This window comes from Trachypithecus francoisi, unplaced genomic scaffold (genome assembly GCF_009764315.1).
Source record: "Trachypithecus francoisi isolate TF-2019V2 unplaced genomic scaffold, Tfra_2.0 Lachesis_group16, whole genome shotgun sequence".
NCBI classification, from domain to species: Eukaryota; Metazoa; Chordata; class Mammalia; order Primates; family Cercopithecidae; genus Trachypithecus; species Trachypithecus francoisi.
In genome coordinates, this window is record NW_022681461.1 from 86350756 (window position 1) to 86366023 (window position 15268).

The 15268-nt window shown below is 39.3% G+C and overlaps 1 protein-coding gene and 1 pseudogene across 1 annotated transcript in view; both read left to right on the forward strand.

The window, feature by feature from the left end:
• Positions 1 to 15268, forward strand: part of ERP44 (endoplasmic reticulum protein 44) — a 122298-nt gene that overhangs the window by 104732 nt on the left and 2298 nt on the right. The window contains exon 11 of the mRNA XM_033237981.1: positions 14951 to 15053. Coding sequence (XP_033093872.1) covers positions 14951 to 15053 — 103 coding nt within the window. The remainder of the gene's footprint in view (positions 1 to 14950; positions 15054 to 15268) is intronic.
• On the forward strand, positions 529 to 1281 carry LOC117098921 (annotated as a pseudogene).

Below are 15268 nucleotides of genomic sequence, written 5' to 3' on the forward strand. Positions count from 1 at the left end.
GATCTGAAATTATGTAAGAGTACTGAAGAAAACAGGGGAAAGCTTCATGACATTAGTCTGGGCCACAAATTTTGGATATGACCCCAAAAGCACAGGCAATAAAAGCAAAAATAGAAAAATTGGATTACATCAAACTAAAAAGCTTCTGCACAGTGAAAGAAATCTACAAAGTGAAAAAATCAACCTACAGAGTGGGAAAAAGGATTTGCAAACCATACATCTGATGAGGGGTTAATACTAAAAATATATAAAGAATTCAAACAAGTCAATAGTAAGAAAACAACCTGATTGAAAATGGGTAAGGCATCTGAATAAACATTTCTCAAAATAAGACATACAAGTAGCCAATAGGTATATGAAAAAGTGCTGAACATCACTAATCATCAGAGATGTTAGAATGGTGTCTTTGACAACCCACAGAGTGGGAGAAAATCTTCACAATCTATACATCTGACAAAGGACTAATATCCAGAATCGACAATGAACTCAAATCAGTAAGAAAAAAAAATCCCATCAAAAAGTGGGCTAAGGACATGAACACATAATTCTCAAAAAGACACACAAATGGCCAACAAACATGAAAAAATGCTCAACATCGAGAGGACGGCCCTGTGCGGAGGGGGAGGGGCGGGGGCCGGGAGGAGTGGGGCCCGGGCCTTCTATCACTGTAGGCGGTGCCTCCCGAGCTCGATGTCCACGCCCCGCCGCAGTGGGAATTTCTTCGCGCTCCCCGCAGGTGGTCATCTGCCGCCTGTCCACGGGCCTCCCCCAAGGAGCTGCTGGAGGAGCAGCTGCGTCCGCTGCCCGCGCACAACTACTTCGAGTTTTTCGCTGCCAACTTGGGATGAAGAATATAAGAAGTTTTTAGAAACCTACTGTGTGGAGAAAGAGAAGACCAGTGTCAACCCTGAGACCCCTGGGGGAGATGGAGGCGAAGACAAGAGAGCTTATTGCTAGGAGAACCACACCTCTTTTGGAATATATTAAAAATAGAAAATTAGAGAAGCAGAGAATTCGAGAAGAGAAGCGATTAAGAACGGAGGAGGAGAGAGAAAGGAAACGTTTGCGGGAAGAGGAAAAAGAAAAATGCAAAAAAAAAATTGCAGAGAAAGAAGTAAGGGTTAAGGTCACACGGCGGCAGTGACAAAGAGCACAGGGATGTGGAGAGATCTCAAGAGAAAGAATCTGAAGCACAAAGACACCATGTGGATGACAGCAGGAGGCACAGATCTCACCACGAGCCTGACCGGCTTTCCAGCAGGAGTGAAGATGAGCAGACATGGGGGAAAGAACCTGACCAAGACAGAGGGAAGAAGGGGAGCCAGGACAGCGGGGCTCCTGGGGAGGCTGTGGAGAGACCAGGAAGAGCTCAGAGGTGTGAGGACGGTCCGGCACCCAGAAAGGAGCGACTGGCAAACCAGGACCGGCCGGCTTTGCAGCTAAGCTGTATGATCCGGGAGCTCGCTTCCGAGCACGAGAGTGTGGCGGAAGCGGGAGGAACTGCAAGGCAGAAGGTTCAGGGACTGGTCCTGAGAAGAGTGGAGGAAGAGGCAGAGTGAGTCACTGCGCGCACCTGGCCTCCATGGACGAGCAAGGGCATCCCAGAAACATGTAAATGACCCCGAGTGTGACGGGAAAGGAGAACTTACTCCTTACCAGGAAGCTGGAAGCTAAAAATACAGAGGGTGACATAGAAACACGCAGAAACCATTCTAAAGAAAGTATCAAGCCTTAAATTGAGCAGAATTCTCACGGATTTTACCATTCCTGTTATAAACTAGTATTTGTTGTTTAGCCAAACCAGAAAATGATTTCCATTGGACAGTAGAAAAATGTGTGTAAAATAGGGAAGAAAGTTAGTATTGGATCAGTGCGAGTCCTGAAGCACTTTCAGTGCTCTAAGAACGACATCCACTTTGGGTTTCATTTGTTTGTAAGCAGAAGAGCTGTCAGTCTCTCGTGCTTCTCTGTGGCCTCCGAGCCGTGGTGTCGAGTAAAGAGCAGTTGTTTGTTACAACCTTTGTGAGTCAGCCATGCCTGCAAAGTGTGCTGTGTTTTAGTCCTGGTAGGAATATATACCACAATTCACACTATATAAAACTCAGCAGCTTCAACTATTGCCCTTTCAACAGTTTTGCCACTGACTGGATGAAAATGGTTTCACAATCTTTGGATGGATGCATTTGTGGTTTGTAACCATTACGGTTTAAATCATCGTTTAAGAATTTGCCCAAATAACAGAAATTTTGTTCGGGAAGGGATAAACTAGGTATAGCATATAGAGCCTGTCTTTGAGTTTTAGACACTTTATTTGTAAATAACTGAAAATAGCTTTCTGAAACCACGCATTCTACAATTTCTTCCTTTCAGTGAAATTGTTAAATGTTAATATATTTTTGGCACTGTAATTTTAACCATCTATTAAATAAAAATTTTGTTAAAGAAAAAATGCTCAGCATCACTAATGGTCAGGGAAATGCAAATCAAAACTACAATGCAATAACTACCTTATTTCTGCAAGAATGGCCATAATAAAAAAATTAAAAAACAGTAGATGTTGGCGTGGATGTGGTGATCAGGGAACACTTCCACATTGCTGGTGGGAATGTAAACTACTACAGCCACTATGGAAAACAGTGTGGAGATTCCTTTAAGAACTGAAAGTAGAACTACCATTTGATCCAGCAATCCTGCTACTGGGTATCTACCCAGAGGAAAGGAAGTCATTATATGAAAAAGATAGTTCGCACGCATGTTTATAGCAGCACAATTCACAATTGCAAGATCATGGAACCAACCCAAATGCCCATCAGTCAACAAGTAGATAAAGAAACTGTGGTGTGTGTGTGTGTATATATATATGTGTGTGTGTGTGTATATGTATGTATGATGGAATACTGCTGAGCCATAAAAAGGAATGAATTAACAGCATTTATAGTGACCTGGATGAGATTGGAGACTATTATTCTAAGTGAAGTAACTCAGGAATGGAAACCAAACATTGTATGTTCTCACTGATATGTGAGAGCTAAGCTATGCTATGAGGACACAAAGGCTTAAGAATGATACAGTGGACTTTGGGGACTTGTGGGGAAGGGTGGGAGGTGGGTGAGGGATAAAAGACTACAAATAGGGTGTAGTGTATACTGCTCGGGTGATGGGTGCACCAAAATCTCACAAGTCACCACTAAATAACTTACTAATGTAACCAAATACCACCTGTACCCCAATAACCAATGGGGAAAAAAAGAATAATGGCATCTTTGTTTTATCTTGCTATAAAGGAATACCTGAGGCTGGGTAATGTATAAAGAAAAGTGGTTTATTTAGCTTATAGTTCTACAGGCTGTACAAGAAGCATGACACCTGCATCTGTGTAGCTTCTGGTGAGGGCTTTTATGCTGCCTTAAAACATGGCAGAGAAAGTCAAAGTGGAAGTGGGCACATGCAAAGAGGGACCAAACCTGAGGGGCATCCTGGCTTTTAACAACCCACTCTCACAGGATCTGATTCAATCCCAGCAAAACTAATCCTATCTCACTAGAGCAAGAACTCAGCTACCATGAGAATGGCACCAAGCCATTCATGAGGGATCTGCCTCCATGACCCAAACACCTCTCATTAGGCCACACCTACCAGCACCTCCATGTTGGGGATAAAATTTCAAAATAAGATTTGGTGGAGACAAACCAACCATATGCAAAGCATAGAAGATGACTATTATAAAAGAGACAAAAGTGGTGGTGAGGATGTGTGAGTAAAGGGAACCCTTCACACTGTTGGTGGAAATGTAGATTAGTATAGTCATTATGGAAAACAGTATGGAGTTTCCTCAAAAAAATAAAAATAGAACTACCCTATGATCCAGCAACCCCACTACTGGGTATCTATCCAAAAGATAGGAAATCAGTCTGTTGAAGAAATATCTGCACTCCTATGTTCATTGCAGCATTGTTCACAATAGGCAAGATATGCAATCAATGTATAAGTGTCTGTCTACAGATGCATGGATAAAGAAAAGGTGCTATATATACACAATGGGATACTATTTAGCCTTAAAAAAGAATGAGATTCTGTCATTTGTAACAACATGAATGAACCAGGAGTGAACAGTACATTAAGTGGAATAAGAAGTCAAGCACAGGAAGACAAATACTGCATGATCTCACTCATATGTAGAATATTAAAAGTTGAACTCATAGAGGTAGAGAGTAGAATGGTTGGTACCAGAGGCTGGGGGTTATGGGGATTGGGGAGATTTTTAAAAAAGGAAACTTCAGTCTTTTAAAGTGCATCTATAAAGGACCTACAGCTAATGTCATATCTAATGATAAAGGACCAAATGCTTTTCCTGTATGATAGAGAACTAGGCAAAGATGTTCAATCTCACCACTTCTTTTAGTATTGTACTGGAAATCCTAGCAAGTACAATAGAACTAGAAAATAAATGGAAGGCATTCAGACCTGAAAGAAATAAAAAAAAGTAACTTTCTTTGTATATAACATGATTGTCTGTGTAGAAATTACCAACAAATCTATTAAAAACCTCCTAGAACTAATAAGTGATTTGAGCAGTATACAGGTTAACTTTTTAAAACATCACTTATATTTCTATACAAAGACAATGAACAATTGGAAACCAGGATTTTGTTTTAAGTTCCATTTATAATAGCTCCAAAAGGAGGAAAAAACAAAACTACCTAGATATAAATTAAGCAAAATGTGTACAGGATCTGTATGTTGAAAGTTACAAAATGCTGCTGAAGGAAATCCAAGACAACCAAAATAAACGAGGAAGCATACTGTGTTCATGGATTACAACACTCAATACAGTCAACTTGACCTATAAATTTAATGTGATCTCAGTCAAAATCTCAGCTAGATTCATTGTAGATATAGACAACCAGATTCTAAAATTTATATGGAAAGCTTAAGCCAGACTAGCTAAAACTGTTTTGAAAAAGAAACAAAGTTGGAGGATTCACATTACCTAGTTTTAAGACACAATATACATCTAAGGTAATTAATACAGTGCAGTATTGGTGAAATTTTATGTACATAGAGCCATGGAAGAGAAGAGAGGGAGTCCAGAAATAGACATACAAATATGGTAATAGATTTTTTAAAATTATACTTTAAGTTCTAGGGTACATGTGCACAATGTGCAGGTTTGTTACATATGTATATATGTGCCATGTTGGTTTGCTGCATCCATTAACTCATCATTTACATTAGGTATTTCTCCTAATGCTATCCCTCCCCCCTCCCCCCACCCCACGCCAGGTGCTGGTGTGTGTTGTTCCCTGTCTTGTGTCCAAGTGTTCTCATTGTTCGATTCCCACCTATGAGTGAGAACACAGCTTCATCCATGTCCCTACAAAGGACATGAACTCATCTTTTTTTGTGGCTGTGTACTATTCCATGGTGTATATATGCCACATTTTCTTAATTCAGTCTATCATTGATGGACATTTGGGTTGGTTCCAAGTCTTTGCTATTGTGAATAGTGCCACAGTAAACGTGTGCATGTGTCTTCATAGCAGCATGATTTATAATCCTTTGGGTATATACCCAGTAATGGGATGGCTAGGTCAAATGGTATTTCTAGTTCTAGATCCTTGAGGAATCGCCACACTGCCTTCCACAATGGTTGAACTAGTTTGCACTCTCACCAACAGTGTAAAAGTGTTCATATTTCTCCACATCCTCTCCAGCACCTGTTGTTTCCTGATGTTTTAATGATCGCCATTCTAACTGGTGTGAGATGGCATCTCATTGTGGTTTTGATTTGCATTTCTCTGATGATCAGTGATGATGAGCATTTTTTCATGTGTCTGTTGGCTGCATAAATGTCTTCTTTTGAGATGTGTCTGTTCATAGCCTTTGCCCACTTTTTAATGGGTTTGATTTTTTCTTGTAAATTTAAGTTCTTTGTAGATTCTGAATATTAGCCCTTTGTCAGATGGGTACTTTGCAAAAATGTTCTCCCATTCTGTAGGTTGCCTGGTCACTCTGATGGTAGTTTCTTTTGCCGTGCAGAAGCTCTTTAGTTTAACTAGATCCCATTTGTCTATTTTGGCTTTTGTTGCCATTGCTTTTGGTGTTTTAGCCATGAAGTCCTTGCCCATGCCTATGTCCTGAATGGTATTGCCTAGGTTTTCTTCTAGGGTTTTTATGGCTTTAGGTCTAGCATTTAAGTCTTTAATCCATCTTGAATTAATTTTTGTATGTAATGTAAGGAAGGGATCCAGTTTCAGCTTTCTACATATGGCTAGCCAGTTTTCCCAGCATCGTTTATTAAATAGGGAATCCTGTCCCCATTTCTTGTTTTTGTCAGGTTTGTCAAATAGCAGATGGTTGTAGATGTGTGGTGTTATTTCTGAGGCCTCTGTTCTGTTCCATTGGTCTGTATTTCTGTTTTGGTACCAGTACCACGCTGTTTTGGTTACTGTAGCCTTGTATAGTTTGAAGTCAGGTAGTGTGATGCTTCCAGCTTTGTTCTTTCTGCTTAGGATTGTCTTGGCAATGTGGGCTCTTCTTTGGTTCCATGTAAAGTTTAAAGTAGTTTTTTCCAATTCTGTGAAGAAGGTCATTGGTAACTTGATGCGGATGGTATTGAATCTATAAATTACCTTGGGCAGTATGGCCATTTTCATGATTCTTCCTATCCATGAGCATGGAATGTTCTTCCATTTGTTTGTGTCCTCTTTTATTTCGTCGAGCAGTGGTTTGTAGTTCTCCTTGAAGAGGTCCTTCACATCCTTTGTAAGTTGGATTCCTATGTATTTTATTCTCTTTGTAGCAATTGTGAATGGGAGTTCACTCATGATTTGGTTCTCTGTCTGTTATTGGTGTATAGGAGTACTTTGTGATTTTTGTACATTGATTTTGTATGCTGAGACTTTGCTGAAGTTGCTTATCAGCTTAAGGAGATTTGGGGCTGAGACGATGGATTTTCTAAATATACAATCATGTCATCTGCAAACAGGGACAATTTGACTCCCTCTTTTCCTAATTGAATACCCTTTATTTCCTTCTCTTGCCTGATTGCCCTGGCCAGAACTTCCACATTATGTTGAATAGGAGTGGTGAGAGAGGACCTCCCTGTCTTGTGCCGGTTTTCAAAGGGACTGCTTCCAGTTTTTGCCCATTCAGTATGATATTGGCTGTGGGTTTGTCATAAATAGCTCTTATTATTTTGAGATACGTTCCAGCAATACCTAGTTTATTGAGCGTTTTTAGCATGAAGGGCTGAATTTTGTCGAAGGCCTTTCCTGCATCTATTGAGATAATCATGTGGTTTTTGTCATTGGTTCTGTTTATGTAATGGATTACATTTATTGATTTGCGTATGTTGAACTAGCCTTGCATCCCAGGGATGAAGCTAGCTTGATCTTGGTGGATAAGCTTTTTGATATGGTGCTAGATTTGGTTTGCTAGTATTTTATTGAGGATTTTTGCATCCATGTTCATCAGGGATATTGGTCTAAAATTCTCTGTTTTTGTTGTGTCTCTGACAGGCTTTGGTATCAGGATGATGTTGGCCTCATAAAATGAGTTAGGGAGGATTCCCTCTTTTTCTATTGATTGGAATAGTTTCAGAAGGAATGGTACCAGCTCCTCTTTGTACCTCTGGTAGAATTCAGCTGTGAATCCATCTGGTCCTGGACTTTTTTTGGTTGGTAGGCTGTTAATTATTGCCTCAATTTCAGAGCCTGCTATTGGTCTATTCAGGGATTCAGCATCTTCCTGGTTTTGTCTTGGGAGGGTGTATTTGTCCAGGAATTTATCCATTTCCTCTAGATTTTCTAGTTTATTTGCATAGAAGTGTTTATAGTATTCTGTGATGTTAGTTTGTATTTCTGTGGGGTCGGTGGTGATATCCCCTTTATCATTTTTTATTGCGTCTATTTGATTCTTCTGTCTTTTCTTCTTTATTAGTCTTGCTATCGGTCTCTCAGTTTTGTTGATCTTTTCAAAAAAACAGCTCCTGGATGATTTTTTGAAGGGTTTTTTGTGTCTCTATCTCCTTCAGTTCTGCTCTGATCTTAGTCATTTCTTGCCTTCCGCTAGCTTTTGAATTAGTTTGCTCTTGCTTCTCTAGTTCTTTTAATTGTGATGTTAGGGTGTCAGTTTTAGATCTTTTCTGCTTTCTCTTGTGGGCATTTAGTGCTATAAATTTCCCTCTACACACTGCTTTAAATGTGTCCCAGAGATTCTGGTATGTTGTATCTTTGTTCTCATTGGTTTCAAAGAACATCTTTATTTCTGCCTTCATTTTGTTATGTACCCAGTAGTCATTCAGGAGCAGGTTGTTCAGTTTCCATGTAGTTGTGTGGTTTGAGTGAGTTTCTTAATCCTGAGTTTTAATTTAATTGCACTGTGGTCTGAGAGACAGCTCGTTGTGATTTCTGTTCTTTTACGTTTGCTGAGGAGTGCTTTACTTCCAACTATGTGGTCAGTTTTGGAATAAATGTGATGTGGTGCTGAGAGGAATGTATATTCTGTTGATTTGGGGTGGAGAGCTGTGTAGATGTCTATTAGGTCTGCTTGGTGTGGAGCTGAGTTCAAGTCCTGGATATCCATATTAACCTTCTGTCTCGTTGATCTGTCTAATATTGACAGTGGGATGTTGAAGTCTCCCATTATTATTGTATGGGAGTCTAAGTCTCTTTCTGGGTCTCTAAGGACTTGCTTTATGAATCTGGGTGCTCCTGCATTGGGTGCATATATATTTAGGTTAGCTCTTCTTGTTGAATTGATCCTTTTACCATTATGTGATGGCCTTGTCTCTTTTGATATTTGTTGGTTTAAAGTCTGTTTTATCAGAGACTAGGATTGCATCCCTTGCTTTTTTTTTTTTTGCTTTCCATTTGCTTGGTAGATCTTCCTCCATCCCTTTATTTTGAGCCTGTGTGTGTTCTGCACGTGAGATGGGTCTCTGAATACAGCACATCTTGACTCATTATCTAATTTGCCAGTCTATGTCTTTTAATTGGGGCATTTAGCCCATTTACATTTAAGGTTAACATGGTTATGTGTGAATTCGATCCTGTCATTATGATGTTAGCTGGTTATTTTGCCCGTTAATTGATGCAGTTTCTTCCTAGCATCAGTGGTCTTTACAATTTGGCATGTTTTTGCAGTGGCTGGTACTGGTTGTTCCTTTCCATGTTTAGTGCTTCCTTCAGGCCTGGTGGTGACAAAATCTCTCAGCATTTGCTTATCTGTAAAGCATTTTATTTCTCGTTCACTTACGAAGCTTAGTTTGGCTGGATATGAAATTATGGGTTGAAAATTCTTTTCTTTGAGAATGTTGAATATTGACCCCCACTCTCTTCTGGCTTGTAGCGTTTCTGCTGAGAGATCCACTGTTAGTCTAATGGGCTTCCCTTTGTGGGTAACGCGACCTTTCTCTCTGGCTGCCCTTAACATTTTTTCCTTCATTTCAACCTTGGTGAATCTGACAATTACGTGTCTTGCGGTTGCTCTTCTCGAGGAGATCTTTGTGGTCTTCTCTGTATTTTGTGAATTTGAATGTTGGCCTGCCTTACTAGGTTGGGGAAGTTCTCCTGGATAATGTCCTGAAGAGTGTTTTCCAGCCTGGTTCCATTCTCCCCGTCAGTTTCAGGTACACCAATCAAATGTACATTTGGTCTTTCCACATAGTCCCATATTTCTCGGAGGCTTTGTTCATTTCTTTTTACTCTTTTTTCTCTGAATTTCTCTTCTTGCTTCATTTTATTAATTTTATCTTCAATCACTGATACTCTTTCTTCCAGTTGATCAAATCAGCTACTGAAGCTTGTGCATGCATCAGGTAGTTCTTGTGTCATGGTTTTCAGCTCCATCAGGTCATTTAAGATCTTCTCTACACTGTTTATTCTAGTTAGCCATTCATCTTTTTTCAAGGTTTTTGGCTTCCTTGCGATGGATTCGAACATCCTCCTTTAACTCGGAGAAGTTTGTTATTACCTACCTTCTGAAGTCGACTTCTGTCAGCTCGTCAAAGTTATTCTCTGTCCAGCTTTGTTCCATTGCTGGCGAGGAGCTGCGATCCTTGGGAGGAGAAGAGGTGCTCTGGTTTTTAGAAATTTCAGCTTTTTTGCTCTGTTTCTCCCCATCTTTGTGGTTTTATCTACCTTTGGTCTTTGATGATGGTGACCTACAGATGGAGTTTTTGTGTGAACGTCCTTCTTGTTGATTTTGATGCTATTCCTTTCTGTTTGTTAGTTTTCCTTCCAACAGTCAGGTCCTTCAACTGCAGGTCTGTTGGAGTTTGCTGGAGGTCCACTCCAGACCCTGTTTGCCTGGGTATCACAACAGCAAATATTGCAGAACAGCAAATATTGCTGCCTGATCCTTCCTATGGAAGCTTCGTCTCAGAGGGGCGCCCAGCTGTATGAGGTGTCAGTTGGCCCCTACTGGGAGGTGTCTCCCAGTTAGGCTACACGGGGATCAGGGACCTACTTGAGGAGGCATTCTGTCCATTCGCAGAGCTCAAACACTGTGCTGGGAGAACCACTGCTCTCTTCAGAGCTGTCAGATAGGGACATTTAGGTCTGCAGAAGTTTCTGCTGGCTTTTGTTCAGCTATGCCCTGCCCCCAGAGGTGGAGTATATAGAGGCATGGAGGCCTTGTTGAGCTGCAGTGGGCTCCACCCAGTTCGAGCTTCCTGGCCACTTTGTTTACCTACTCAAGCCTCAGCAATAGCAGGTGCCCCTCCACCTTCTGGCTGCCACCTCGCAGTTCGATCTTGGACTGCTGCGCTAGCTAGCGTAAGGTTGCATGGGCATGGGAGCCGCTGAGCCAGGTGTAGGATATAATCTCCTGGTATGCTGTTTGCTAAGATTGTTGGAAAAGTGCAGTATTTGGGCGGAAATGTCCTGGTTTTCTGGTACCGTCTGTCACAGCTTCCCTTGGCTAGGAAAGGGAAATCCCCCAACCCCTTGTGCTTCCTGGGTGAGGCGATACCCCGCCCAGCTTCAGCTCACCCTCTGTGGGCTGCACCACCCACTGTCCAACCATTCTCAATGAGATGAACCAGGTACTTCAATTGGAAATGCAGAAATCACCCGTCTTTTGCATTGATCATGCTGGGAGCTGCAGAGCGGAGCTGTTCCTATTCGGCCATCTTGGAAGGGTAATCTCAGTAATAGATTTTTTTAGAGGTGGTAAGGCAATTCAGTGGAGAAAGGATAGTCTTTTCAACAGATGGTGCTAGACCAACTGAATGTCCTCATACCAAAAAAGGATTTCCTTCTATGAAAAATTAACTTAGAATTTATCATGCACCTATATGTAAGATAAAACTAGAAAACTCTTAGAAACAAACATGGGAGAAACTCTTTATGACCTGGGGTTTCACAGAGAGTTCTTAGAGTATCAAAAGCAGGATCTATAAAAGGAAATCATGTATAAATTGGTCTTCATCAAATTAAAAACTTTTATTCTGTGAAAGATACTGATAGAATGTAAAGAAGATATAGGGATAGCAGATAAACGCATGTGGAAGGTGCTCAGCATCATTAGTCAGTATGTATATTTTAGAATGCCTAAATTAAAATACTGATAATACAAGGTGTTCATGAGGATGTGGAACAACTAGAAGTTTCATACATTGCTGGTGGATTACAACATGATACAGCCACTCTAGAAAACAGTTTGCAGTTTCTTTAAAAGTTAGATATATACCTACCATATAACCTGATATTTGTTCTAGACAAAGGTCACAAACACTTGTGCACAAATGTTTGTAGCAGTATTGTGCATAATCACCAAAATCTGGAAAGAACTTGAATGTCTTTGAATAGAAGAATGGATAAACTAATTGTGTATCTACTCAATGGGACATACTATTCCGCAGTGGATACAGGAACATATCTTTTTATATATACAAAAATGGATGAATGAATCTCAAATACAATATGCTAAGTGAAAAAAAAGCCATTCTTATAATTACATGTAGTATGATTTTGTACAAATGACAATCATAGAAGCTCAACAGTTGCCAGGGGTTGTGGGAAAGGGGAGAGTCTGACTTAAAAAGCGTGTTGGAATTGTTCTGTACCTGGTTTGTGGAGCTGGTAGCAAAATGCTATGCACATGTTAAAACTCAAAAGTTAAGCCTAAAAAAATGAATTCTGCTGTATCTTAAATTTTAAGAAATAATAAAAATACATATTACCTTGTATTCATTTGTTAAAGTTTGTTCATACACTTAACATTTGTGCATTTCACTATGTCAAAATTTTATCTCACCTAAAAATAAAGAATTGTAAATAAACAAAAAAGTAACTGGAGGATGGGAAACACTTAGGTGCTCTAATTAAAACAATTTTGCCCTAAAGCGTGATGTATATAATTTTATTTATTATGGCAAGGGCCCATTTATTTTCCTGTTTAGGAGATTAGCATGTTGTCTGTTTTCTTGACAATTTATTGTTGATTCGCTGAATGTTACTTCTTGATAATGATGGATAGTTTCTGGCCACAAGCTAGATAAAACTCTTTTATAATCAGTTTTTCTACTGCATCAATTCAGATTCATCCTATCTCTCGTCTTTTCATTTTGCACACAATTTTTTCTTTCATCGGTTGACAAGGGAAAAAAATCAACTTGGAAAAATGTGTTTTGAGTGTTTTCAATGAATTTATCACATTTAAGATTTAATCATAAATTATTGCTTGACTAGCAGAAGCAGTTCACACTGTATTAGTTTTGATAATCTTTGGACCTCATAAAACAAACTAGCAGATGCTTTATCTTAAACATTATAGACCATTTGCAATGCTATGGATTGAATGGATATATTTTAGCACTTGCTGTGGGTGACAGTAGATGATGTCAGATTAAATTTAAATTGATCTCCTCTCAATGTTTATCTCTGGTACATGTGCAATTACTTCAGCACCAGAGAACCTTTCAGAGGCATTCTGTCAATACAGCTACCTGACAGTCATTTGTATTTGTAAACTGTGCATTTGGCACCTGCTGGTCTCTGTTGCATTGGAGCTAGTGGGGAGCCAAAATGAGTATACAATGAAGTTATTGGTTGGTACAGCTCAGTGGGAGTTATTGACGGGAAGAAACAGTACTTCTAGGACCTCAGGAGAGGATAAAAAGAAAAAGAAACTGGTAATATTAATTACAAGCCAGCTATTGTTTGCTACCAAAAAAATAATGATTTTAAAAGTCAGTCAATTCTACCCAAGGAATTAAAGTGTATGTGGACCTGCATTTTACTTCTTGTAACAGAATGAAAAAGTGTTTCTATTTAAAATATATAATTAATTTTTTAAAGCACCAAGATCTGTTAGAAGGCAGACAATTCATATGAGCAGAAATGTAAATTCAGAGAAGCAATGAAAAAATGCTTAATTTGTGAGGAAATGTAAATTAAAATGCAGGTATCTTTTACTTATCAAATTAGCAAAACCAATTTTAATTTTAAAAAGATAGACATGCTGGCAAGACTTTAAAGAACAAACAGACAGTAAAAACCAACTGATGTTTTATAGGTATAATTTGCTCACACTTGGTCAAAAGCTCTTATTTGTTAACCCAGTAATCCTACTTTATTGTATGTAACTCAAGGAAATATTACAAAGAAGAAAGCCTGATATATAAATTTGCTTAGCTCAATATGGTGTTATCTGCTACAGTGCATTGTTTTTGTGCTGCAGATTTGCTCATACATGATTGGTAATTAAGAGAATAATGTCCATAGAAAGTGAAGTTGTGTCGGTTCATATATCATTATTCTCAGAATGTCCTGAAGCCATCAGAATAAGCTTTTTCTTTTTTTTTTTTTTTTGAGACAGAGTCTTGTTCTATCGCCCAGGCTGGAGTGCAGTGGCCCGATCTCGGCTCACTGCAAGCTCCACCTCCCGGGTTCCCGCCATTCTCCTGCCTCAGCCTCCCAAGTAGCTGGGACTACAGGCGCCCGCCACCACACCCGGCTAATTTTTTTGTATTTTTAGTAGAGACGGGGTTTCACCGTGTTTGCCAGGATGGTCTCGATCTCCTGACCTCATGATCCGCCCACCTCGGCCTCCCAAAGTGCTGGGATTACAGGCGTGAGCCACCGAGAATAAGCTTTTTCATAAAGAGAATGCCATAGGGGTATATGAAGACCTCCAAAACAAAACAGCTGAAAATCCTGAGGAAGTGCCTTTCTTAGTGTAAATAAAAGCTAGTTTAATGATCTTGAGAAGTGCTTTGCTTTTCATAATGTTAAGTTATCCAATGAAGTTGCATGTATGGTTTAAAGAAGTTATGAAGACATTTCTCCCTATGTTTAGGAAAAAAATCATGAAAATGCTATGCCCTGGTTCAGGTTAATTTGATGAAATTGGTTTTTACTGTCTAGTCAATGCCCTCAAGGACCTGAACCTCAAAAGTGGGCTCACAAGCTTTATGTTACGGCTGCAGAGGATCACCTGGTTGACACTAGGTTTAAATGGTGGTGGACATTGGATGGTGCTAATATTTTTATTACAGCTTCATAGTAGTGCTTTGGTTACACCGCTGTATAGTTTTAAGTGGTTAGCCCCTATTTTTCCTTTGAGCCCTGTTATTTTTAGTGTGATGTTGCAGAACAAAGGTTTTTTTTAGTTACATATATGTAATTTAGGAAAATATATAAAGTGCCCATTAATTTAAAATGGTTAAGAATTTGGGGTACAGCGTCTTGGTAGATTATAATGTGCCTTAATGATAAGCATGGAAAATTTTCTATGAAACAAGTACAGGAATTAGAATACAAAACTGAGTATCTGGATACTATGCTTACAATTGTGTAAAAATGTTTGACACATACCTGGCCTGCAATAGTTGTGCTAGGAGGGTGGGGTTGTAGGTTAGCAGAATTTTTTTAATACTGTGAAGTTGGCAAAATAGAGGTAAGTCCATTTTAACAGTTTTAATTTTATTTGACTATGGTTTTAGAATTCCTGGAAAACTCAAGCAATTTGTATTTGACTTACATTCTGGAAAACTGCACAGAGAATTCCATCATGGACCTGACCCAACCGATATAGCCCCAGGAGAGGTAGGACTCCTGTTTATTTTTCAGTGGGAACTCTTTTTTTTCATTTTTCAGTTAGCCTCAAAGAGAGTCTGAAGTTCTTGCATCAGCTTGAGCTTCAGCTTCTGAATATTTGTGTAGAGAAATTCTGAGTAGAAATTATCCTTTTAAATTAATTTTTAGTTTTAGGTCTTCAGAAAAGTTGAAAGAATATTATAACATAGTTTCTTGATTATATA